This window comes from Pieris brassicae, chromosome 1, assembly GCF_905147105.1.
Source record: "Pieris brassicae chromosome 1, ilPieBrab1.1, whole genome shotgun sequence".
Classification (NCBI taxonomy): Eukaryota; Metazoa; Arthropoda; class Insecta; order Lepidoptera; family Pieridae; genus Pieris; species Pieris brassicae.
The window spans coordinates 15,973,971-16,001,181 of record NC_059665.1 but is presented as its reverse complement, the minus strand read 5'-3'; the positions used below and the strand labels follow the sequence as shown (position 1 = coordinate 16,001,181).

Sequence of the window (27,211 nt, the reverse complement as noted above, 5' to 3'; positions counted from 1 at the left end):
AATAGTTGAAACATGCTAACTGTAATCAATTATTAACTTAATACAATCAACCAAGTTCGCAGTTAGTAGTTGCTAATTGTGAAGTTCTGATTGTTGGGGCGGAATAGGCCAAGGGCGGGTCCAGTCGAATTACACGATCAATATGTCTACACTGTGTTACCTGTTGTTCGAACGACAGAAAACGTACTATCAGCAAATGAGGTTTTATTCATTTAACGACCTTATTTTATATTTAAAAACGCAACAGTCGTAGTTTGGATAAAGAATCAATAGAAAAGCTGACAGCGTCTTTAGTAAGCACGAGTATCTACATATTTAATTAGATTACGAGTGTATTACTTATAACATATGAAACGTTATCTGAAACATGCTTTAATAATCATGTTTTCTATGGAAAATATTACAACCGAGATACCGAGGTTTTAACAATGATAGCGAATTTTCAAAGCAAAATATGCAATCACAAACTTTTTCCACAAACATTTTTTTTTTACAATATTTGAATACTATTGAAGAAATCACCTTAGTTTGAGAAGAACGGACAAGACCATGAAATTACTTACGTAAGATAAATCTTTTACGTAAAAAAATCAATAAGCTGTAATTACCAAACTAATTCTAGTGATAGTGTGGTTACAATGTTATGTAACAAATACAGTACTATTTTCATTTTACGTTTTTATTTTAGTGAATTTGATTTTTTAGAGCACACAGATTGTTAATTCAGTAGTTTATTCGTTGATAAAATGACTTAATGTGATATAAGTTTTTTATTCCATTTAGTTAGTTAGTTATTAGTTATTTTTTGTATTTATATTATTAGTTATTAGTTTGCCTTTTTACGGGCTTAAATTATAATGTAGAAAGTAACAATAGCTAATAATGCTTACTTTGCTAATAGTAGCTAGCTATGTCATCACGTAATCCTACGTAATTTTCTATAAAAGGAACGACATTTTAAAATTTAAACTATTAAATGGCGTGTATAAGCTACATAAAATATTAAAATGTATGTCTAGATTTGAACATAATAAAAAATGTATTTTGTAAGGTCAGACGTCATCTTTTCAACGATAAACGACTTTTATAACAGTCCCTTATGAAGCAATTTTCATGTATATTTTAATCAACGATTACTGATAGCATAAATTAAATCACTAGGGACAAAAGATTTAAAGATACATTTTAAAATATAAAGGGAATGCCTTAAGAGAAACATTATCGTCGCGTTAACCTAGTGTTTTATTTTATTTATTTCAAATTAAAATCTTAGGACCGTTTATAAACGCTATTTATTACTAATTTTGACATAAATTCTATGTTATAAAAGTTAACATTTTATATAAACTCACTACATTATTATTATTGTTAAGTACAGATTCATAACTATTTAATTTGATATCATTGTTTTTAACTGTTAGACAATTATACTTAATAGCAATATGCAGACTTTTTTTGGAAACAAATACCGATCACACCACCTCAAACACAACGTAAACCGTAATAAGCAACCCAAAAAACACACTTTCTTCGCCCAACGCTTTTTCTCTTTCCGAGGCTTTCATCTTTAACCACTTCTATAAAAAAAATATTACTAACATTTCAAAACTCACATTACACACATTCTACTAAAAATATCAAACAATATCTTGTCAACTTGTCCTATGCTGATACAGAAAATATTCTTATTGTGAAAAAATTGTTTAATTATAAATTTGTTTTATGTAGAAATCATAAAATAAAATACAATTTACATGTCAAAAGGAAGATACTGGCTGCCTACAACACAGAGAATCCTAGTGTGGGGACTAGTCTACTTTATTTTACCTGAATATCCTGTATATTGTGTGTAATAAAGTTTTTTCTTACTTTCATTCTTTCAGTGACAAATAAAAGATCAATACGAAAACATCGCGAATTTTTTTCACACTATACTTATAAAACATAGACAAACTAGACCGCGAGATAGATTATAAGTGGCATATTGATCGGTTCGTTAGTTATTCACAAGTATCAGAAACCGGTGACATCGTATTGATCGCCCTCTAACGAAAGTTTTTTGTATATAGTTATTTTAAACAAGAAAAATGTATTTCAGTAGCCTTCGGTTTCAGATTACTATGTCTATTTCCTTAATCACGTCACAATGCAAATGGGTATAATAGTTATTGTAAGTTGTCTTGTCATGTACTTTTATTTAAGATCAAGTATTAAGTAGATATAATAATCAACTGAATAATATATTTGCTCAGTTATTGGTAGCCGAACTCAGCGGGTTAAAATTTCATTCACGGTCTCACAAAATAAAGTATACCATATGCTTTGTAAATATTTTATGTTATTATAGATCGATCGTATCGCTCAAATCGTTATACATATTTAATTCCGTTTTTGTAGATTTTATCGCCGTATCATAAAACACGGTATAAACGAAAAACGATATGAAAAATATCGGTTCTGATCTTGTCACCATGAAGCTTGGGTAATTTTTGAATGGCAATTTTTTTACTATATGTTATTGATATCTAACCAAACAATGCATAGAGTGATGTATAACTATATGTTATATGAATACCGAATTACAAAAACTACATCACATTTGAGATCGCTTAATATATATCACGTGATAATAGTTTTTGGAAATCCTTCCGCAGTAATTATAACACAGCAGCAAGGTTCAAATATATAAAAATATTTTTTAGCAGACTAACTCAAACATGTTATCAAAAAACAACAAAGACCACTAACCACTCGTCTTTGTTGTTGTCTTGAATCGTATCCAGTATACTACATAACACAGACATCGTAACATCATTATCCCCGTGGCGATTATTGGATAGAAACTTCATGTTAAATTATTGATACAAAAATGAACTTAAAAGCGAACGCCAATCAAGTATTTCTATACATTATATGGCCTTGTACATAAATACGTCAGCTACATATATTTTGTTCAGATATATTTTGAATTGCGGATGGTGTGGATCGATATAAGCGATCTAAAACACATCACGTCCCTGTATATGAGGGCTCTATTGTTCACTGATTAATCGTCTGGTACATCCAGCTGTTTCCCAGTAATTGCTGTGCAAAACTTTGTTATGACCGCCTTAGCTATATTTAGTTGACAAGTAAGCGTGAAATTGACACTAGTGTGAAATTAATATAACCGAGTAATATTGATCATATTTTAGTTGATGTTGATCCCAAACCCGCTAGGTTTTTTTTAATACAACAGGGGGCAGACGGGTTACCGCCGCCCAGAAAGCTCGCAAGTGCATTGCCTTTTAAGAATTGGTACGCTCTTTTCTTGAAGGAACCCAAGTCGAATTGGTTCGTTAATACTTCAGTGGGCAGCAGCTCCCACATAGTGGTGATGCACGCTTTGCCGCTTGCGTGCCTTAAAACACTCGGTTGTGGAACGATGGACGTCGAGATGATACGGGTGGAATTTCATATTCTGCCTCGATATCCAATGATGAAACTCAATTGCAGATATAAATTCTGTGAACTTTCACCATGCTACAAACAGTGCAAAAAGGTCCACATCTCTACACTACGCCAAAGGCTAAAGCCACTCGGTAAGTTACTGGTCGCCGAGGATTCGAATCGCTCTTCGTTGAAAACGGTCAAGTAGAAGGATCTGGTACTGGAGAGAGGTGCCGAATTTGCGCTTTATAGAGTTGCAATGCTTGCACATTTTCAGATTGTCAAAATATGTTTAATTAGTATTACCATGCAGTGAATAACTGCTAGCATAGGCAAATTTTCAAATACCAGGTATTTTAAATAAATTAGCTTTTACTTACGTGAGGACTGATTGTTTCGAATATTGTATTGGTGCCCGCAGTTTTGGATCATTTAGAAACATAAATTAATAGAGTCCGTTATACTTGTATAAATAATTTGCTTGCTAGTTTTTACTATAATGGCTTTTAGAAACGCATTTTGGTCGAGGCACCTATATTATTTATTTATTAGACCTCCTCATGGTAAAGTGGTTAACACTAGCTAGATAAACGGCCTCTGAATTCCAAGTTCGGCACCCTGCGATAAATAGTTTGTAGTGTTTCTTATTGCCTTACCTTATTGTTTTTAATTTGATAAGTGATCTACGTAATTGTTGCAATGTCGTCAGTTTGCGTTTTATATTCAAAAAAGAATATAAGTATTAAAAAAGCAGTTAGAATTTCTTTTTAGCAAATGCATTGAGATTAAATTACATTTTACAGTAGCAGTTTCTCATTCGTACTCAGTAAATTAAAGAGAATGAAACCTAATGGATGCTTCGGAAGTTTTAAAATTTTCCGTAAAGTGCATTTGAAGCCATTATTTCACTGTCGAGAAAATCAAAAGATAAAAAAAATTGCTGGATACTCTGTACGTATTTAAGAATTACTGTATTAATTTATACATATATATTGTAATTTTGTATCTAATTTGCTAATATCAATGCCTATTATACATATTACATGTATAATTCGGTAATAAATATGTATCCTGTCAGTAGTCATTAGAAATAAATAGAATTCATAGCGCAAAAAGTCAGTAATCCAAGAACTCTGACATCACGCCCTTATAAATATTAATGTATGGAAACCTACGATATGGTGGAGTTTCATAATGGATTTTCTTTTACTTTCTTTGCGCTGAGCCATTTAGGAGTTTCGGGATTGTTTTGGGAAACTATATTGCGAAGAATATTGATATTATTGTATCCCAACTAAAATTACGTCTATAACCTAAAACGGAATATTGCAAATTACCCATTATACAGACCGGAGGCTTCTTTTGTTTTACTTTACTTACATTTTGTATGTATGTTCCAGTATCTTGTATTTTTATTAATCTATGAATCGTATTAATAGGATGCTGAGATCAGGTATAATAAAACAACGACTACATTGTTTATTCAAAACATTAGCCGTATAAAAATATAATAAGTAAGTAATATCTTTCAAGTCATCGACTTTTTCATGAACATAATTAGTCAAATACGCTTTTTAGAGATATCTACGAAACAAAACGATAGTACTATAGGATGTATAGGATGGGCGTTATACAATACAATAGCGATTGTGGGTCTAGGTTAAGGTAGTTTAAAAATACAATATTAAAGCAGTCTATCACGTAAAGTTCAGAAAGTTAAAACTAGATTATGTACGGCACTTTTTCTAAAGCGAACAGAACTTTTGACATCTTAAGGTTAAACGGAAAGCTAAAACTTGTTAAAAGTTTTCATCCAAGGCTTTATTACAAAACTTTGGTCCCTAGTTAAATCTCCGCAAATAATTAAATGATCTTTAACCTTAAAATTTCGTTCTGTTTTAACGAATTAAAGATGATAATGCGACGATAAGATTTTAATATAATAAAGGATTTTTAATCCTAATTTCAAGTGCATCAGTAATTTTTTTATAACTCTGGAATTATAGACACTTCTATTTCTATACAAACTACCTAATCTAGAATTATTTTACGAAAAAAAAACTATATATATATATATATATATTTAAATATAACTATTTTAGCTAACAATTAGAAACGCAAACAAATGTTAGCAATAATAGTACACATCTAGCCAATAGGTTTAAAAACCTCAGTTTGTTAATTTATGTGGCCTTTACATTTTCATACACTAATAATGTCTATTAGATTTACGAACCCTTAAGTGAAGTTAGTTTTTTGTTAGTCTAGCGTCGCAAACCCATTTCCCCTAATTTTATGTTAGTTTTAAGCTCATGTTGTAAACGATTAAACCTTTAAATAGTTGTCAATCAGCTTAAAACTGTTTCATTTATTTGAACATCCCTTCACAACCTCCACCTAAATTTCGATATTTAGCCGACTGTTTAAGTTTTGTGTCTAAGGCATGCCAGTTTCCTCACGATGTTTGCCTTCATTGTACGAGCGATTGTGAAATGCGCACATAGACAGAAAGTCCATTTGTGTCCAGTCGGGGATCGAACCGTAGGCTCTAGTAAAGTAGTAAACATCCAAATAAGTACCAGTCATATAACTATTTTATAATAGTTCCCATATTTAATATGACGTAACTTGTTCGTATTAAAATTTGATATAGTATGGCGTGGCCGGTGTAGGTATGTAAAATTATCGATTTTGATACCCTTTGTGTTGTTTAACCACTCTTGGTAGGCAATTTTACCCTTCACTAGCCTTCACAGGAAGATATAAACGTGTCATGACCCATGGTGTAATTGTTTAATCGTACTTTATGATAATCAAACGTTGTTATATATCTATGCTTCATCTATTTATGCTATCTAGTATAAAACTGGCAAAATTTGTATAATTGTCTTTTTGTATAATAGTAACGAACCAAGTTTCTGGACCCAAATCAAAAAATCCTTCACCATTCAAATAAGTAGTACCGTGTAATAAAATATAAAAGTCGTTGCATAATATTGATATTGATAGAATCGTGTTTAAATATTTCATTACGAGTAAAGACACACTTTGGTGTTTGCCAAGGAAAACATCATATCAGTCAGTTTATGTGCATTGTAGCGTATATTTTAATAGCATATATATATATATATATAGAAGGGGATATTTAATGAGTTATTTAGTAATAGAAACACTAAACGACCACTATTACAATATCTGCATTGCTATTTGAGTTATTCGCATCAGCGCATAAGTTGTCGAGATTGCCGTTGTGAAATGTTAACATCCATCCATGATAACATTGAGTTCTAATATTACAGACCATACAAATATTATTCATATAGGTACAATTTTACTGGCAGCTCTCAAATTAAAGAATAAGGGACGAACGTTTATATCCCTAATAATATTATAAGTAAAGTATATTCTTTTAACTTGTAACTAACACAAACCCTTACCAGTAATTACAGTAATACAAGTCTTACAATGAAAATAATCTCTAATAAAATAAGAGATAAATAATACATTATTAATAAAACTGTCAACTAAACGACTCGTTGTGCTAGACGGGAACAAATCGTTAATTTGTTCTGCTCTTAGCCCACGCAAGATAATTGGAAGAAACTTCCTATAGGCTTCCTTCCTATGCTGATATATGAATACTTAAAGAAATCTAGATTATATACCATCAAATAATAATTGTTATCCCTTGAAATGAAAAGATTGTGTAAGTCAAGATTTACAAATATATTTTTTGCTTAACGAGTTCTCGCTGCGCTCTTGTGACCACGCCTTAGAACTTCGATCTGTTTCCTTTATTTCTTACAATAATAGTAAACTTACGTTTACTTTCAGACGATACATATGCATAATCATAATTAAACCTAATTTATTGCTTGAAATATTACTATTTTCAAAAGATACACATTACTACATAATTTTTTCCATCTCTCAATAAACTTCTGCGCTTGTTATCTTATTTTCCGTGATTAACTTATTAAGCATTTTCCCATATTTGCTAAGTGGAAAAACAAAACATTCACTAATCAAGAGTTTAAAGTTCCACAGTTGTAGTTAATCGCGAAAGATTTATGCCTATCTAAATATAATTTATTTTAAGTATCATTATTGATACAATCTGGTAAAGAACAAAAATAACTAACAAGAAAAATGTTGTTTAATTTCCAAGACACACTTTGTCTGGCTGAAGAAAGATTAACTGATTATAATGCTAAATTTCTCATCGACTGTGTTACGCCAAAGTTCGATACAACCAAATACAGACCCTAATACATAAGCCACACTTGATCCATATAATATACCCCTCCAGGGTAAACAAACCATCCATTAGACGTATCTAGAAAATGGTACCACATACGTATAAGGTATAAGTAACACGTAATAAATTTAACGCTACTGGCGTTATAATTTATGCAGAGGGATATTATGTATTTCTTAGCAAAATATATCTAGGTACCTACCCACCTAAGCAAGTACACATTTTAACTTGATGTTTTGGGTGCATATCAGAAATCGTGATCCACAAGTGCCTATCCCATTGAGTTGACATAACTATTTTATATTATGGTTCAAGTTTATAGCTTTTTTATTATTAAAAAAAAACATAAAATAAATTTGTTGTATTTATATTCAAGTCTTTTTTGGTAAAACATAATATTGATTGACTTGCCTAAATGGAAAGAAACATGAAAAAAATCACTTTGTCCTTACTTATACTTGTCGTTACTTATATATCCACACATATATATGGGTATATATGTGGAGTCTATATATATATATTATAGACTCCACAAAAAAATATAAATACAGCAAAACGAAATATTGCTTCATCCAAGTACTCACACAACCCAATTACCAAAATAAACATTACAAAACATTATTCAAAAAAGCCATTTGAGTGAATCACGAATAGACGTTAAAATACTTTTAGTGGAGCCTTACATAAATTATTATAGGTCTAGTGCGCTCCACAACCTTTAAAGGCTTTATTAAATATAAAAGGGTTCAGAAGTTAAGGCTCTAATTATGCTCTTCACGTAATTAATCAATCGTGAAACTTCTTTTATTAGATTTTAAAGTGCTCCTACGTTGCTCATTCGGGAATTAATTATTTTTAGGGTTCAGAATTCTAGGGGAGCACTACTGTTCCACTCTCCTCTTCTTGTATAGGAAGAGTCGTTGTTTATATATTGCTTTATTACTGTAAACGCTTATTTATTTTGTTAAAGTAAGTAACTTAAGTACTTGTTAGCTCTCTCGTTAACGTGGAGGCCCACAAGCATTTTAATCTAGTATAACTAGATTCCCTTGCCTATCTCTCGTGCTTTCTAGCTACTAGTGTATCTCTGGAGAAATCGTCAGCCACCGTCTTCAGGGACGATTTAGCTTGAGTCGGGAGTAACTGGCCAATTTTTATTTCCTCCGGAAGGCTTCTGTCTGTCTTCTCTTAACATTTCCCGGGTGTAGAACGATTTCCGTAAAGGATGTTCTGACTTAAATACTAACATCATTCAGTTCTTCAAAGTTTCTACTTTAAACATAAGGGGCTGCCTCTGGTACTCAGAATTTCAGTGGCAGAAGTCCTGAGAGTGTGAGGGCTGCATCATGCCACGTATAATTTTGTAATAATGTTTTAATCAAAACAATTAAAATTAAGTTAGTTTTTAAATGTGAGGTAACTGGCGTATTTAAACAGGTTAGATTATACGACAGATGAAATAATAAATTATCAGAACACTAAGATAGTCCATTGTGTAACTTGAAATAATTTAAGAAACTGTTTAAAGGTTTCTAATAATATTTATTTTGGACAATAAACATAGAAATGTGTACCTAGATCGCGTGAGCTTTTAAATTAGACGTGTTACATGAATTTTATAATTTAAAATTGTTGTGCGTTATTAATTTACATAATTTAAGTTAATTACAAACATTACCTAGTACAATATTTACTAGTATATCGTGGTCAATACAAATAGAAAATAATTCGTGTTATTTAACTACTAAAACGTTCTACTAAAGTCTTCAGAAGAATCAACTATTAGAATTCACAATTTTATCATTTTCATTCAACTCTGTTAAAGATCAGAGAAAGATACAGTACAAGATATTCTATTGAAAGGAAAACTATTACTGTTTATCAGTCTAAAGCCTTCTTTGAAGAAGGCTTTGTTTGGGTTTACGTATAGATAACCGTAAAATTTATTCTAGATAAATTAAATTTTATTCTTCTTTGTAATGACGTCTTTTAGGTAGCGTAAAATCCTCTTAATTCTCATTTGGTAATAACACTGACTTAAAAACATTCTTAAAAAGCTTCTTGAAATAAAAAAGTAGTATTGATTTGTATTTCTGAATGTTTGTAATTAACTGAAAAATGACTGACAAAAATTCTGACACCATTAGAATGTCTCATTAATAATATAAACTTACTTATATAAAAAAAATCCATCGCACGAAGCTGGGTTGGTAGTCAAATAAACAAGTGAAGGAAGAATTTAAAAGCGACTGTTTATGTAGAAATGTAAACGTGGGTATTCATCGCACCTTGACCTAAAAAATGCTAATTACAAATTCTATGGGGTTTTGAATAAAAAATACGACGCAATAGCAGTTGAAAAAAGAAATTTTAAACTTTTCACTGCTACGGAAATGAACATAAAACAGTAAGTAATCATTAAAAAAGGATGGAAAATAAAGATTAAACAATGATAGGTACTAATTATAGTTTACGTATTTGAATGTGTCGTACTAGCTCTGTTAAATAAGAAGTGTCATATTATGTATAACAGATGTTATAAAAAAAAATCCCTTGCCCTTAAATTAAAATCTAAAATCTGGTAATCTTAGTAAGCTTTTAATTTATTGATATTTTTTTAAAATAAAGATATTAAATTATTGGTTAACTCTAATTCCCTTAAAGGTACTGGAAGCCAATTGATTTCAATTGATAGAAGTAGATATTCGAATTGAATATGTCAGTCAATCTCAAAAACACGTACACGACTGCGCTAAGCCTTACGTAACTTGCCTATCGAAAACGGATTTCGAACTGGCCGTGTCGTTTTTTTATTGAATGCCTTATACAGCGCATAACATTTCTTCGTAAGCCAAATGCAAAATTAGTTTAGGTCCTAAGTTGCCACAATTATGGGCGCGGGTTATAACAACTGAGTGACATTACAATAAAACGCATGGAAAAAGTGAGGCTTGTTTGTACAGTGGCTAAAACACAATTAAAATGTTTTTTTATATTCTCATAAAGAGTTTTTACGAGTTTTAAGGAAAATAGAATGAAGTCTATTATCAATGTAATTGCGTGTGTAACTGCTACGCAATAACGGAAAAATGTTAGGTACGATTTTTTACATTATAGCAAAAATAGGATGGATAATGGAATTTTAAAAATCCAAAATCAAAGAAAACTGCATTTTTAAACGATTTGACGGTTCAAAGATTTTCCGAATCAAAAATTAACAAATTAATAGACTCAGATCTAACTTATAAGACAAAGTATCTGTCTTTCCTTAGGTTTTTGTAATTTTCATTATTAACTTAAGCTATGATATTAAACAAAGGTAATTTAAAAGAACCGATTTCACTAAAAATATTCTAAAAGGAGTGCCACGTTTCCGTAAATTATAGGGGTTGTCACGCCATTATATAGTTGTTTCATATGTTACTAAATACCAACATTTCACAATATATAACTATATTAGTCGTCCCTTTGTTACATCGCAAGGCAGAGAAACCTAACTTGTTGATTACAAGCAACAGTTCCTTTGTTCGAAAATTAAATAAATAAATTTAAATATCTAATTATAATTTTGATTTACATTTTAAATGACTTACTGTTTATTTAGCCGGTTGGTTCACAATTGTTTTTTCTGACACATTCAAATAAGAAAGTCACGTCCGCGCGCTACAGGGGTGTTAGCTTGACTGAAAGCTTCGAAAGCTCTGAACGCCTGAAATTAAAGCTTATTGTAGCTCTACCTGTTACGCGCGCAATTTTCGAGGGTCGGGCTTTTGGAATGGGAATGTCATCATGACGTCATAGTGCAACACCAATTAAATTTTTCAGTTTCTGTCAAATTTGTGATATAAACCAATTTTTGTGAGTATGTTAAATGAATGATTGACGAATGATGATGAATATTTTTTAGCAATTTGCGTTTTGTATAAGACTATGCAGTGGGACAGTGTTCGGGTGATCTTTAATTTGAAAAGAAAAAGCTTTTCCGTTTCAGACTTGTTTTGATTAATCTGAAGGTTTGATTTGTCGGGGATTGTTATAATATCTTATTTGTAGCTCAGAAAGGAAATTACAACTTTCAATTATAAACGAAAAATATAATTAGTAAGCAATATACTATTTGACCATAGATATACAGTAGTTCATTTGAGTATATTGCAATCAAAGAAGTAGAAAAGTCTTGACATACGATTTGCCTCTATAAAGTAAAACCTCTTTACTGAACTTTAACTATCCTCATACCTAATTTACCGCTAAATATTAATGCCGAATTTCGACTTTATAAATATGATGATATCGTTATAACGACGCTAGTTACTTTAGCATTATTTGAAATTGTTGTTTTTGAATTTCGTTAGTTTTGAGAATAAATTAAAATATCTTTTATACTAATACAATATTAATGTTTTTAGTTTAAAGAACATAAAAAGTTTTTAGTATATCAAAATCACAATAAAGAAGGAGGTTATATGTATAAAAGACGATGTATGTATGTATACGTAGTGTGGACTCCTCTTTACCTTACAGTTACAGTTCCCGCACTTAGGCGCCCATTCGTTTCGTTGTTCTTAAAGTCTTGGCTAATTAATCCAGTCTCTTCCATGTAGCTCAGAAGTTTCCTGGGCACTTCGCAGGCTTCACGGTGTGACCTCACTACTCCGAGGAGTTCTACTCGCTGGGAAGCCACAGCCTCACATTCCAAGACGACGTGGATGAGTGATTCCTCTGCGCTTAAACAGGGACTGTCTGTCGCGCCTAGGATAAAGAGATGTTTATTAAGGAGACAGTGGCCCCCGTAGAAGTTCCTATAATATTTTGAGATTCGTTCTGTTGTGGCTTAGAAGTCGTTTTGTTACTAGCGGGTTTACTGGTACTGCTGGTAGTGCCATTTTGGACTGGCTGTCCGCGTTGTGACCAACGGTGCTGTTGGAGTAATGTGGATCTTTGGTCAATCTAGGTTCGTACTGAGCGGTAAGGTAAGGTAAGAAGCGGGAACCGACCAGCCGGCATCATCCCGGATCCTCTCTTTGCAAGCGCGTCGGCAGCATCATTGGCAAGAGATCCAATGTGTCCATTTATCTACTGTAGGATAACCCTGTTTGTCAGGGTATTGCTTCCAGTGCATGGTGACTCCATTGTTAATTTTCTTTCTATAAAGAACGATAATAACAATTGTGATAGGTTAAATATCATTTATACTCCTTTAATGTTTACTAAAATCTATTGTACCAGGAAGAAAAAGTTAACAAAAAGCACTAACGGATACGACAAAGAACATTTATTTACATTACATGACGTATACAATATGTCTTTAATGTTGTATACGCATTTTTGTATAAAAACTACACTAGTTTACAGAGTTTAAAGAATACTCTTTCGTACCTTTATGTCAAACTGTATTTACGCTGTGATGAAGACAGGGTACTTTAGTTCCAGTCAGCTAGCAAAGAGATGCTGTGCGTCGTAATACTCCCAACCCCGTTGAGGCAGATTACAACACTGCTGCAACATCCACCGATTGTTTTTAATAAATAAGGGGGGAAATTAGTTAAAGATTAATATATCCAAATTAAATCGACTTCAGATATCTGACAACATAATTTATCTAGCCTATTAACATGTCCAGCAATACGTAGATACTTATATTTTAATCACAACTGATCTGATTTTGTTGAAAATTTACCGTTCTTCTATTCTATATATTTATAACAATTGTTATAATTTATTTGTAAGAATATGATACAAAAACTTTGTGTTGGAACAATCTAAAGACAGCATATTCCGCCACACATATTGGTCTAAAAGGGTAAAATCGAACTTACAATTACATTATAAGTCATATCATTATAGTAAATTCTTATATTATTTTAACTTCATTATCACGTTGTCAAATTAATATTAATTATAATAATTCACGCAAATAATAATTAAGTAGTCCAATCCAGTAGGCCAATCTTGAATGGTTTTGTTAAATAAACCTTATAAAGAGGTTAAGTTCGTATGGTTGTAGGGGATAGTCTTCGATCGATCGACCGTTTTTAAAAACTCGTTGCCCCATAGGAAGCCTCGTTATTTGTGATGACTGATTCTGGCACTTATATTTGCAAAGTAAGTCGGTGAAATACGGATTAAAGAAAACATTTCTTCAACAGTGCCTTAACGATGGGAGATGTAGTTTTTTAGTTTTTTTAGTTTAGATTCAAGTATTCTTTTCTAAATTGTCTTAAACATTCTAATATAGATTTTTGACGAAACTTAACTTATAACTTAACAGATTCTCTCTAGATATGTAGTTGGGTTAAAATAATTTTATTGTTATCAAACCAATAAATTGTTAAGTACTTATATGCGATATGTAAAGATTTGTTTCATGGCGTAAGAAATATGTAATATATATATATATGTAAATAATTACATAGTGAATTAGTTATTTAAAATCTGTAAATCTATCACAATAAATAAAAAAATAAAAAATAATTATATTAGGCCTTCCCATAATCAACAAACAGACGAATTGATCCATATTCACGTCCAAGCATCTTGGATCTATATATCTATATCTAAGAACAAACTTCGAAACCCAAATTGTGTGAAAGAAAGTGTGGATTCCCATTTTCAGTATGTATAACGTGACGTAGTCCGATAATCGTTGCATTTTTTGGAATTCTTTATTTTGGAGACAGTGATAAATGTAGATCTGAGCCATTCAGTTCCTGAAGCCTATATACCATTAAAACTGATTGTGATATACTCTAAGTTACATTCCTCAAACGCTTCCCAAACTTGACATACAATAACCGATGCAAGAACTCTTAACGGCTCATCAACCTTTTGCGCAAATCTAACCCGCTTGGCTTCTCTTATTAAGAAGAATGTAAAACAATATGCCTAAAATGCCAACTGTATCCAGGGTAACATACAGATCGAATGTATTTAGAATTTAAAGACAATAAGTTTTACACATAACTTTGCACGAACTGTCTTATACAACATGTATGTGAAATTATATATTGCGTACCTGAAAAATAGGCACTGATAAACTGGAACCGACTGTTCGGGCAACCGCAGTGTCGATTTTTAAGTATATTTTACCAAGTTGAGAAAATAAAACAGTTAACAAGTCTCGGTGAGAGTTTAACTTCCATTTTATCAAGCCCTCTCTGATACGGAAAATGTTGATGTTCGGATGTGATAAGCGATGTTATTTTTCATACATAAATGGCCAACCAACCTTCATTTATCAATAAAAAAATCGATTTCACCTCATAAAAAGCGTGTTGTTTTTTCAAATAGAGAAAAAAAGTAATAGATGGCGCCCACTACTTACTTGAAATACATATTATAATTTATAGAGAATCTAGGTATGTTCCGTGGTTTCATCCGTGTTAATTTGATCGTAGCGTGATGTGATACCTCAGATTTATAATAAATGAATCAGTCTAATTGCACTATTATAACTAGAATTATTTGTCACTTTGACGGAAAGAGAAAACATACTTTAGTAAAAACAAGGCACACACGATATTAGGAAATGCCTTTTGTTAATTTACTGTATATTTACATATACAAGGTACCAAGGTTAATTTAGTTTTGTATATTAAGCTATTGTTGACAGGTCTTTTGTAAGTTATTTCGTCGTTAATGTGGTGACAAATTCGTTATTTAAATATTGTCATTTGTATATCAATTTATTATATAAATTTTGTATTTTAAAATGTATGAACATTTATACTTTTATTGACTTTATTATTAAATATTTGGGCTTTTTAACTGCCTCACGTTGTAATTAAACGTCATGTTGCATAAAATGTGACTGATAATATTATAAAAAGTATGCAACTAAAATTAACTTTAAAGTTTATCATTAACTATCATAATATGCTTCTTGATCATTAAATAATTACGGAAATAATAGAAAATCTATTTACTTCTAAAATAAAAGACAAAATATAACTTATGAAATGCTTTATTAATATTTACAATTCCGTATGCGGCGATGGGAATTTCTTTAAAACTGCATGGTAAAGGTTATAAAAGGCATAAAACGACACGCTAAGAATCACCACAAGAGATCCACCAAACACAAAACTTAGGAAACCGCCATCTATCATGTTAGTTCCTTCTAAACTTGGCGCGTGACCCTGGAAAAGCTCTTTTGTTCCAGAACCAGCTGCTTTCCTTTCTTCCATCATTCGTTTCATAGAAGATAATCGCTCTTTTAATTCATCTATTGATTCCATTACATCTTCTGACTCTGTAACAATTTTTTGTTGAAAATACACTGTAGTAAAAAACACTATAATTTGTGATTCTACTATATATACACACAAAAACCATTGTTTTAACTACAAACTTAATGCAGGGTTGAAAATAATATCTGGAGATGCGGTATTATGAATTAAAATCACTTGATCACTTGAAATTTCTCACTGTTTTGTAAATTATTGTATTCGGTCAACAAAGTTCATCTCAAACAATGAAAATAGAATAAAAATAACATTTCTTTATGAGAATATTTTATAAAAAAGGCAAAACACTCAAATACCTTTTAGTTCCTTTTCCGGTGCCATTTTTATTGTTTTAATGTTACCTGTTATGATTCCGTACAGACGCGAATTGCGGTCTGTCAAAACTAATGCTTGCGCATGCGTAGACATACCAAACACGGGAATGTATTGATTTGAGTCCCGGGTAAAATCCAGGCTATTGTAAGCTTAATATGAGAGATTACAATGACTAAAATAAAATACGATCAATAGAAAATGGTTTCCTTATGATTCGTAGTATGGTTCCGTCAGCTGCGCATTTTTTATTACTTGAATTTTATAATAGAAATAACATTCGACACAATCTGTTAACAGGACGATTAAACAATGTGCGGTCGCTTTTTTGCGAATAGGGTGAGTATAGGAGTCTTCTAGAAGCTAGGAACTACGCCTGAGGAGTACGATAGTAGAAAGAGCCGTGTTAGCACCGGATTCAACTCAGAAACACATGCCTTAAGTTAGAGGGAAGGCCGGCAGAGCCACTCCACTTGTGGGTATTAAGAGAGAATAAGGTACACCAGTTTCGAACACTTCTGCCTCAAAAAACCCCCAACGAGAAATAGTAGGCGGTAAGGTACCTGAGTCATCGAGCGTGGAATTAGGCGTAAAGAGAGAGCAAAGTAGCTCTAGAAGCCTCACTAAAATAATGGCCAAATGGGAACGGGAACCACAGAGTGTGGAGTATAGATTTCCATTGCTTGTAGCACATCGGCAATAGACTCAGCGCTGGCATCTTGATTACTATCCTTGAAATAGACTTGTGACTTTTGGTATGCACGCAAGTCCCAATTAGCCGATTTGTAATGCCAAAGACGACGGCATGTTGATAACTGCGGGTGCGATAGTTGCTTAATTGGCACCACGGTACGCACCGCACACAGTGGTCCGGGATCCCAAGTGGAGCATCCACGACAACGCCATAAAAGTCAAGGTGAGAAATCAGCATAAGATCTAATAGCGAAGGCAGCAGGCAGCCATGGTCAACTCGTCAACGTTGTGAACGAAATCATGATGCCACTTCCCGAGTCACTCTGATTGATGGGCATTAAATTCACCGAGTATAATGACTTCAGCAGGTGATAAACAGAAAAGGGAACCGATTGCAGTATGATCTAAAAGTCGGTCGACTAAAGTCAGACGTCGAACAGGTTGCTTTCGTTATACCCTCCCTCACGAAAGGGATGTACAGGGCCATTCCGGAAAAATACGGCGGTACGGTGGCGGACGTAGACATAGGTAGACCTTGGTGGGGGCTAAAAATCGAAGAGAGTACCTAGGTCTGGCTATACTCTCGGCGCGAAACTACAATGATATAGTTAATTGCTATAAAACCAACGACTGCAATATAACTGTTGAAGAGAGAGCTTTCGGCTGGCTATACTCTCGGGGCGTAAAACCGACGATTTTGGAAATCGCTACGCTTATTAAAACTAAGGAAGACTGAGTGAGCACAATGTACAGCCTTGGCTAGCATAATTTCTTTGTAACATCTAAAGAGCTTGGCAATAAAAGCAGTTTATTAATAACACAAATGGCGGTTAATCTACAAACAAATATGATTTGAATTTGTTAAATTATTAACACGTGTTTTTAATATTTATCTGATAACGTGGAATTCTATATTACTTATCATGGGTTTTATCGGAAAAAGTAAAAGTGATTTTGCTAAGTATACAAACATAAAATAGGTGACACAAAAAGGTACATATAGAAGTCTCAAGTATTTCTGTTAGTTTAAAATTTAAGTATTATAAAATACAAACTTGAAACTAAAAAAACCGAATAATTCAATGGAAAGCTTATATTCTTCTGCGTATAATAATTCTTAACGGGAATAATAGTATTAATATCCCTGGTGGCCTGACTAATTCACTACCCAATAAAGGATGTAATTTCTCAGAGGCGGTTCATATCATAATGTTTAACTACCAAACACTTCTGTGCTGATCTTGTGGTAAAGAACGCATCTATGTCCCCGGGGTACATCTCCGACGGAAGATTACTCCAACGTCATGTACCCATGGGTCCACCAGTCGCACTGACAGTAACGACTTCTAATATACGAAAGATTGCTTTTATGCGTTTTAAAGCGAAATATTTCCTTTTCTAATTACACTTAACTTTATATTTTAAGTCGAAAAAAACCTGTTACTACACAAATTTCTAGATAGTAATTTTAGTGTATGTGTAGTATCAGAATTATTTGTTGGCAGAATAAGAGTGCCCTATCCAGGAACGTACATACGATGCACGGATTAAGAAAGTTGTGTTAAATGACTAAATCGTTTTTTACAACGCCTTATATATCGAAACATTCTGCTATTCCGTCACGAAAGTAAAGTAAAGGTACAAAAAGGTAATGCAATTTTTTAGCGAACTACTATTTGTCCTGATAAGATGATGTTTTATGTCAATTATCGGTAGTACTTATAATCCGATAGTTCTTCAAATCACAAATTTTATCACGCATATTTGATTAATTCCGTAGTGTGGTTCACGGAAATCAATTGATTAAAAGTTTATTATGGATTAATTTTGTACAAGAGTAAAGAATATTTATTTATTATTATTTATACAGCCAGAATCGGAATACTTGCCGTTGATCCAACAACGTTTCGCGGTCATTTGGAGGGAAATGCTACATTAGCCTCCAAAAAGCTTGGTGTGGTCAGGAAGGCCATACGGTACTTCACTCCGGGCCACCGCTTGCATCTCTATAAAGCACAAATTCGTCCCCATATGGAATACTATTCTCACCTCCGGGTGGGAGCTCCCCAGTACCTACCAGCATCTTGCCACTTGACCGTATTCAACGAAGAGCGGTTCGAATCGTCGATGACCAATCCCTCTCCGAACAGCTTGCGGGGTCACTCTGCCTCTTCTACCGCTTTAGTTTTTATTTTATGTCCCCAGTCTGAAACTCCAGGTAGCAGAGTTTTAACTTCATACATGAGTATGTACCGGTTCTCATCGACAACTGCCCGAGAAATATCTGCATGGCCAGTGTAAAGAGTATCCCAGTGTTGTGGTCCGCATACAATAAATGCTGCTAAACTGCAACTTGACATTGATACGCAGAAGAAACAGGGTCGGGGATAAGACACATTGTTACCCGATGCTCCAATGCTCCTCAAGATACCTCAGGAGTAATAATAATGCCAATAATAATGGATTTCATTATTTTGGCAAGAAGGCCAGCGGATAACTATTGGAAGATTGTGAGAATTCCTGCCCATTAGACGAGTAGTGTGCGATGGAAAGTCCCAGCTTATAGTTATATATACGTCTATATATGACTTATTACATAGACATCTCTGTATATCATAATCTTAAAGCTGAAAAGAATAAACAACAAGGATTTTACAATTATATATTTTTTTCCTCACAGTAGATTATTAAAAAATAACTTAATTAAATCCTTTAATTTTGACCTATCTGGAATAAATTATCACAATAACAAATTAGATAAGATAGATATTTTATTACTGCAATCAAGAGATTAATTATTTGTATGACCTATGCTTCTTTAAATAACCGTCGATACCTCCTATCTTTTCATTGTTGAGGAATTAATTTTCGAAATGTCACTTCTTCCGTTTATGGTTCTGCTCTTTGCAGGTAATATTTTATTATTTATATTGTGTTTAACAATTTTGGCAGCTGGTGTTGGATAAATAAGGCATATGTCGTTTCTTAGGAGTTGTGGCCTAAATAGCTAAGGACATTGAACGGCGACCTGTAATGTGGTTACTAACAAGTATTTCTTCAAAGTTATCAGACCTAAATTTAATAAACACTTTTGAGTAGGGGCTGCCTTATTACCTTAAAATTTATCGTTCATCATGAAGTCGAATTTATTTACTTATTTAATTGTTATAATTATACTTGACCTTCCATGGTATGACTGATTGTTATTTTAATAAAATTTCAATACGCTAGTTTGTATGGATTGATATTGAACTTAACGTTACTTAAATATGTAATAAGAAATATTAAATCGTACTCGTAGGGAACTTAATATGTAATAAAAACGTTTCTTTACTTGGGCTTTAGGATGTGCTCTCGCCAGTTCCAACCGGATTATTGGGGGAGAAGAGACAAAAATTGAAAATTATCCGTACATTGTACAGGTAGAGATGTATCATTCAGGCAACTGGAACCAAGGCTGTGGAGCCAATATTATCTTAAGAGACTGGGTTTTGTCAGCTGCGCACTGTTTTGAAGGATGGTATGAATTCATATTCATTCGTTTATTAAAAAGCCAATTCATTATGGCATACTCTCTAAAATTCTATATAATAATGATTCACTAACATAATATTCGAAAGTATACCTAGCGGTATCGTCGTCGTCACTTTATATAAAGGCAAGTAAAGAGCTCGTAAAAATATAATTAAAGTAGTTCTTTCATTAGTTTTAAATAATATTATACTCGTAACTTTGTGGATCAGCTGACAGTAAAGGCATTTGCAAACCGATACGACTTAGAGGCCAAGGACAGAGCGTACCATTCCTTAAAAGGACGGCAACACACGTTCTAGCCCCCGGCGTTGCAGGTGTCAATACATCACTTCCCATAAAAATAGTAAAAATCTTATATTATAGATTATTAGGTATTTTTAAGTCTGATTCCTCAGATTTCTGTTTCATGATCACTTGTTATTACAATAGGCAAGTAGCTGATCAGCCTCCTGTGCCGGACACACGCTGCCGACTTTTTGGGTCTCAGGCAAGCAGATATTTTCTGTCACCATTCGAGCGAATGTTAAATGCGCACATAGGAAGGAAGTCCATGGGTGCACAGGCGGGGTTCGACCCTACGACCTCAGGGATAAGAGTTGCACGCCAAATCCACAGCTCTCATAATTATTGTAATAATAATTCAGTAATTCATAGAAACATTATGGTTGTATCTATTTTGAACCTATTTAAATCTTTGCTATATAATTTTTTGATGTACCTATAAACTGGTATTTATAATAGGAACTACAGACCAGAGGCCAGACGTATCAGAGCTGGATCCACCTACCGTCACGAAGGTGGATTTATCCACTACGTAGATTTTGAGAGAAATCATCCCGAGTACGGTGTAATCGCAACCTATGACGCTGACATAAATGTTGTTAAACTGACTACTCCCCTGGTGTGGAGTCCAACGATCCAGAGGGGAACCATTGTGCCACAGGGTTACGTCCTTCCAGACAATACCCCCGTAGTCCACGCGGGATGGGGAAACACTACTGTAAGTTAATCGTTCTGATTTTTCTTTACGCCAGTATACTAAGACACAAATAAATTAAATGCAATTTTTTCAATTAAGTGGAAGTGCCCACGACTTTCATGAGTTGAGTATTTGACGGTTTTCAGTATTATATACGCGGCAGAAACGTTATTGTAAATTACTAGCCGAAATAATTAAAATATTTCTCCTGCCATAAAAACATAGACGTCTATTTCTACATCGTACGCTTCGGTTTGATGAAGGGGGCAACATAAAAAACAAAGTGCTAATATATTCGATTTTAGCCAGGTGGATTTGCATCAAGGGTCCTACGTCACGTGGAAATATACAAAGTCAACAACTCACTCTGCACTGACCGCTACAATGAGTTACCAGGCCCTAATGTCTCACCCAACATGATCTGTGCTGGCCTGTTAGACATTGGAGGCCGTGATGCCTGTCAGAGAGATTCTGGTGGTCCATTATACGTTGGAAATGTTATCGTCGGTATTGTATCCTGGGGACATGGCTGTGCCAATGCACGTTACCCTGGCATCAGTACCAAAGTCTCCTCTTACACTAACTGGATCATTCAAAACGCTGTCTAAAGTAAGTTAATTATTGTTTAAATAAATTCTATATTATTTAAGAGATTTTTACTTTTCAATCATTTCATAATTTTTTAACTCAATAATATTAGATTAAATCCTACAGGTAAAATCAAAGAATAGATTTCGGTAAATTTTTAAATCCTATGCCTTTTTTTGAGGTGGCTCAGCCAGTCTTGAATAATGCTTTACCTACATTATTTTAGTTTATTTAAAAATGGTCTTAACATACTAAATATTATGTGGAAAACGAAACCAATGGGACTCCACTTTGGACAGTTATTTAATTAGAAAGGTGTCTATTTCTCACCAGGCGTCACTGATTGGCCAGTTGAGGCAAGTCAAGGCAAGGCAAGAGATGAGGAAAGTTCCACCTGGGGTAGACGTGCCTGCGGTGTTAAGACCCTTTGCTTACTTTACTTTTAATTATTATTTTCAAAGTTATGTAACTGTAATAAGGACAACATTTGAGGCTTATATTATTGACGATTATCAGAATTAAATAAGAATATAATATTGTACAGTGATTGACAGAATTCTAAGCACTTTTACATCTAAGTATAATCTACTAAAGTTTCACTGAACCTGTTAAAGGCGTTATTCCTTACCTACCGTTGACTCATTGTTACTTTATTACATGATTGATACACAATATTTTAATAAGCGGCTTAACTCAAGACATGCTTATCAAAAAGAATTAGTATAACACAAGATTAGCCTGATTTCGATAGTCGTAAGGCAATCAATTTGTGTCGGCTTAGTGTTCCTGTAGCCATATATTAAATATTACTAATTAATATAATTAAATATTATTAATATTTAAAATTATAGGTAAACTACAAATCACTACCAGAAAATATCTTAATAATATACACATAATATTGTTATTTACACTGAAGGAATTCTTTATCAAAGAATAGTTTTAGTAGCGATCCAGCGCTATGGCGAGAACGACTTTTTAATTTTTTATGAAGGAGGTAAAAATGCACAACTGCAGGCCCGCGAGCGTATGCAGTCGCTATCGCGGGGACTGTGGCGATGGTTAACTCTTATCCCTCTGCTAATCAGAGGGGAGAAACCCGACCCACTAAAACTTCCTCCTGAGCCCTCCATATCGCCTGCTATGCCGGACACATTCATTCTGAATTAATGACGTCCGGCACCGCATTGAGTCCCCCGGGGGTCGCACTAGGCATTCAAAGCTCCTCGCCTCTTGCCGCCATCACTCACTGCGGCCACCTGAGTACGGTGCGGTTCCTCGCGCCCAGCCTAACGTCCCATACAATGCCATACTGCGTATGATTCCGCAGTACAGCCTCCGCACACTCTGCTTAGGGCCCCCAATATTCGGCATAGTAACAAATATTTTTGGTTATAGCTACTGATATAAACGTTTAATTTAAATAGAGACCTATTTATATTATTAAATATGATAATTTATGTTTTTTGTGGTAATATGATTTTAGTAAGGAACGGAACGTTTCATTTTTGTGACAACTGACAAATGTCAACCCATGGCTTCATGAATCTTTGTGCCCGCTATTTTCTAAAATCTAAATATAAGTGCGGTTTGCTTAAGTACAAATTAACATAATATTATAAATTATACAACTATAATCTCTGTCGTAGTGGATGTTGAAACCGTAAGTATTTGGTTTATTTTATTTGCATGACGCTGATTTCCCGCCTTTGAGTGTTTTGTCATATTAATGTTATATAAATGTGTTTTATTAGGTAAAAGGTCGACCTCTGTCAAAACAATTAATAAGAAAGCCACCAACGCCACTAGCTATAAATGAAACAACGATGAGTGGATTCGCTTGGCGCAGCGACTAAACGCCACCGCTACCACTTGTCCCAGGATATTGCCGCAGCACCTTCCCCTAAAATGAAAGAATTTAAAGAAGAACAGCAGCAGTAAGAGAAGTAGCAAAGGAAAAAAGAATGAAATATAGCAGAATATTATATGACTAAACAAAAATTATATACTAATTTAATAAATGTAAATTTTAAAAACAAACATTTAATATTAAGAAATAAAGAACTTAGAACTTATGAAAAACTAGTCTTAGTTAGAAATGTTTTAATTAAAAATAGAAAAGTTAAGGAAGTAATTGGTTGTAGAGAATTTTATTAATTAGCATAGTATTGTTTACTATTTTATAGGTTTTGGTTTACATATTAGTAATATATAAGAATATATTGAAATAAATTTTATATTATGTTGTTTTTATTTATTTTTTACCAATATTTCATTACATTACATGGTTATAATAAATAATAATTTAATTTTATAGGTAGATTAACTACATAGCTTGTTAAAATTTTAACTGAGTTTCTTCTCTTATTTTATATGTACAAAAGGACATTTAAATACAACATGTTTGTTTCTGCTAGAATTATATTAATTTTCCCAAAATAATAATGAATAAGGCTTGATCTTTCAGTTATGTCTTGATTTCCTTCATTAACTTCTTAACTTGAAACTGTATCAAGTGTTGGAACTAAAACTTCTGCCGGTATATCTACAAATTATAATCCTTACAAATATTTTGCATAACAGCTGTGGCAATAATAATAGCTTGAACTTTAGCTAGTGGTAAATACAATGTTAAAGCGACATTTCCATACTCCAAATATTCTGAAAAAGACAAATATTTTAACCTTACATCATGTTTCATTTGGGTCACATATCTTGCAAATTTTTGACATAGTATAATTATTAATACTCTAAATTATACTATATATTTACCTCTCTATAGTATTCATATTCTTAATGTGTACATCATCATATCTCTGGTCAGCCAGAGAAATGGTGTTAATAAATATGGTATATTTGAGTAAGCACTATTAACAACCATCCAGTGATTTCTCAGTAGACCTGTATGATATTAAGCTATAAACAAATATACCTGTTAATTTAGTTGGCACATTTATCAAGTTCCACCTTCTTATCAATCAATTTGAATTAACTTGTAGAACTGAGTTTACAAAAGTTGTTGCATCATGAGCGGCACCAGGCCATGGGGCACAACATTAATACATTTTATTTCTGCATCACACACAGCCTGTACATTTAAAGAGAAATATCCTTTTCAATTACGATATTATTCACCAATTACGTCACCTAAAGAAAAAAAATGCTGCTTATTATTATTACAACTTCATACTATAATGTACAATGTTATATAATATATAAATTACTTACATGATGATTGAATTCGTAAATGAGTGCAATCAATGGCAACAATTCTAGGAAATCCAGCAATTTCATGTAATTTTTCTGTACTCTGTTGGTGTATAAAAACATACTCGTAAGCTAGCTTATCAATTGCAGATGATATATCACCAACAACTTCACTATCCCAATCGGGTAATTGCATTAAAACTTCCAAATCACTATCACGAGAACTGGAGGACGACGAAAATGAACACATTTTACTAATGAATATAAAGTTGGATGATCGTAATACCGATCCATAAGCCATAACCCTACAAATTTCTCCGATAGCTATCCGGAATTGATTTGGCCAATCTGAGCAACTGTCAAAATGGACATTTAGGTTATTGGCATGCATGGAGGGCAATCTTCAATCTCTGATCGGTCCTCTGAAGGATTGGTTGCAAAAAATAGTTTGGTAACTCAATCTATGATATGAATATTGGCATGTTTTTCTGTAGAAATGGATTGGATTGTCGATCTAAGTAGGCTAAAATTGGATTGAGATTGAATATTAGTTTTGGCCGTAAGTAATTAGACATTATCTATATTTAATCCTAAGTTAGAATATATGAAAGTAAACCAAATATATAACCTTTTAGTTTTATTGTCATAAAAGAGGACTCATAAACGACCATAGATAAATGATGAAATCTATTTCTGGTCCTTTAGATCATACTGATGCAATTAGATATGGGAATAACATCTGGTTGTTACAAGAAAACGGTGCAACTATACAATTAGAAATCAATACCCAAATTGTTGAATTAAACTAACAGTGGATTATGCAAATTTCCAAACCCATAGATAATATTATATTGAATCAGAATCAGGCCTCATTAAGGCTTTGTGGGTTTTTCATCCTAACAAAGTTAGAGATTCTAGGGGTAAGGCCCATTATGAAACAGTGTAACGCCAATTCTTCCATAGCGGATATTTTACCAGACAGTTCCACTTTTTTCTTATTAGCTAGTGTGATTTCAGTTAATAATTTATAGAGGCTAGATTCTACTCTCAAGGAGTACTGGCTAACCGATTCGTTAGGGAGTTGTTGGCTCTCTTGTAGATCTAACAATAAATGTGCGTAACGTTTGCGCTCTCCAAACTGGGATTGTAGAAATTGACTCAGTTGTTCCCAGCTTTCAAAGTCTTTAATGGATGCGGCGGTTTCGGCTTTGTTTTCGTGTTGGCATAGTATATAATTTAATAAAAGAGGCTTTTGACTTTGCGAAGCTAACTTAAAAGCATTATCGCAGTTGTTTATAAATGAATATAACTTGTCACGGGATCCATCAAAAGGTTTTATAAACTTCAACAACACACTTGTCTCTAGTTTTTCAGACATACTACTCTCAGACCTTAATTCGACATCTTTTTTTGTGGACATTTTAACAAAATTTAAATAGGATGCAATAAGACAAGTAGCAGTATTTAAAAATAAATTAAATTGTTGAATTAGAGTCCGTTGTTTTGATGTAACTAATGTTACGATTTTAAACATATTTTGGCAATTTGCCGTATTACGCAAAGCACTGCACTAATTAAAGACACTTTCACTTTTGCACTTTTGGGTATAGCACTATAAGACATGTCACAGTGAATTATACACTTGCGAATTTAAATCTTTCGGAACTTTGGCTTTTCGCGGATACTTATACTACTCCGAGGGTCCGCGAGATTTATAAAAATCCCACCGCTGCCACCAATTTGTTATGCGGAAATTGCTTAGGATCTTTTTAAAAAAAGATTATAATGATTTCCACATAAGTATATTAACTTAGATTATAATTCACTAAGAAAATAGAAAATAAAATAAGAGCACGTCTGCTCGTATTAGAGTTAGGAGAAAGACTGGTTTGATGGGAATGTAAGGTTGTTGATGCATGGAAAGAAATGATGACGAGGATATAGCACAGGATATGTCAGCAATAT

The 27,211-nt window shown here is 33.1% G+C and overlaps 3 protein-coding genes across 5 annotated transcripts in view; 1 reads left to right on the top strand and 2 right to left on the bottom strand.

The window, feature by feature from the left end:
• The window catches only part of LOC123707926 (IDLSRF-like peptide), a 53,037-nt gene extending 41,625 nt beyond the window's left edge, over positions 1–11,412 (bottom strand). Inside the window, exon 1 of the mRNA XM_045658236.1 lies at positions 11,281–11,412. The gene's annotated coding sequence lies outside the window, so the exon portion shown is untranslated. The remainder of the gene's footprint in view (positions 1–11,280) is intronic.
• Positions 11,413–15,643: 4,231 nt separating this feature from the next.
• On the bottom strand, positions 15,644–16,295 carry LOC123712553. The gene is made up of 2 exons (XM_045665715.1): positions 16,230–16,295; positions 15,644–15,938 (listed from the first exon to the last, which is right to left on the bottom strand). The coding sequence occupies exons 1-2, from the start codon at positions 16,252–16,254 to the stop codon at positions 15,661–15,663; spliced, it is 303 nt and encodes a 100-aa protein (XP_045521671.1). The 5' UTR covers positions 16,255–16,295; the 3' UTR covers positions 15,644–15,660.
• A 3,477-nt stretch (positions 16,296–19,772) lies between these two features.
• LOC123715051 (trypsin, alkaline A-like) lies at positions 19,773–23,976 on the top strand. 3 transcript variants are annotated; one of them, XM_045669869.1, is made up of 5 exons: positions 19,773–19,848; positions 20,284–20,458; positions 21,214–21,472; positions 21,757–22,060; positions 23,794–23,976. In XM_045669869.1, exons 1-4 carry the CDS (start codon positions 19,812–19,814, stop codon positions 22,057–22,059), a joined length of 774 nt encoding a protein of 257 aa, XP_045525825.1. In that variant the 5' UTR covers positions 19,773–19,811; the 3' UTR covers position 22,060; positions 23,794–23,976. The 3 variants fall into 3 exon arrangements, with proteins under 3 accessions (XP_045525825.1, XP_045525813.1, XP_045525803.1); XM_045669857.1 differs by lacking the exon at positions 23,794–23,976 and adding an exon at positions 22,373–23,062; XM_045669847.1 differs by lacking the exon at positions 23,794–23,976 and having other exon boundaries at positions 21,757–22,102.
• Positions 23,977–27,211: the final 3,235 nt, after the last annotated feature.

Bases quoted from the DNA above. Each gene is read 5' to 3' on its own strand.
- LOC123712553 (XM_045665715.1), bottom strand. From the start codon at position 16,254: ATGGCACCGGAAAAGGAACTAAAAG. The intron at 15,939-16,229 runs GTATTTGAGTGT...AAATTGTTACAG, and splicing joins ACCGGAAAAGGAACTAAAAG to AGTCAGAAGATGTAATGGAA.
- LOC123715051 (XM_045669869.1), top strand. From the start codon at position 19,812: ATGTCACTTCTTCCGTTTATGGTTCTGCTCTTTGCAG. The intron at 19,849-20,283 runs GTAATATTTTAT...CTTGGGCTTTAG, and splicing joins TATGGTTCTGCTCTTTGCAG to GATGTGCTCTCGCCAGTTCC. The intron at 21,473-21,756 runs GTAAGTTAATCG...ATTCGATTTTAG, and splicing joins CGGGATGGGGAAACACTACT to CCAGGTGGATTTGCATCAAG.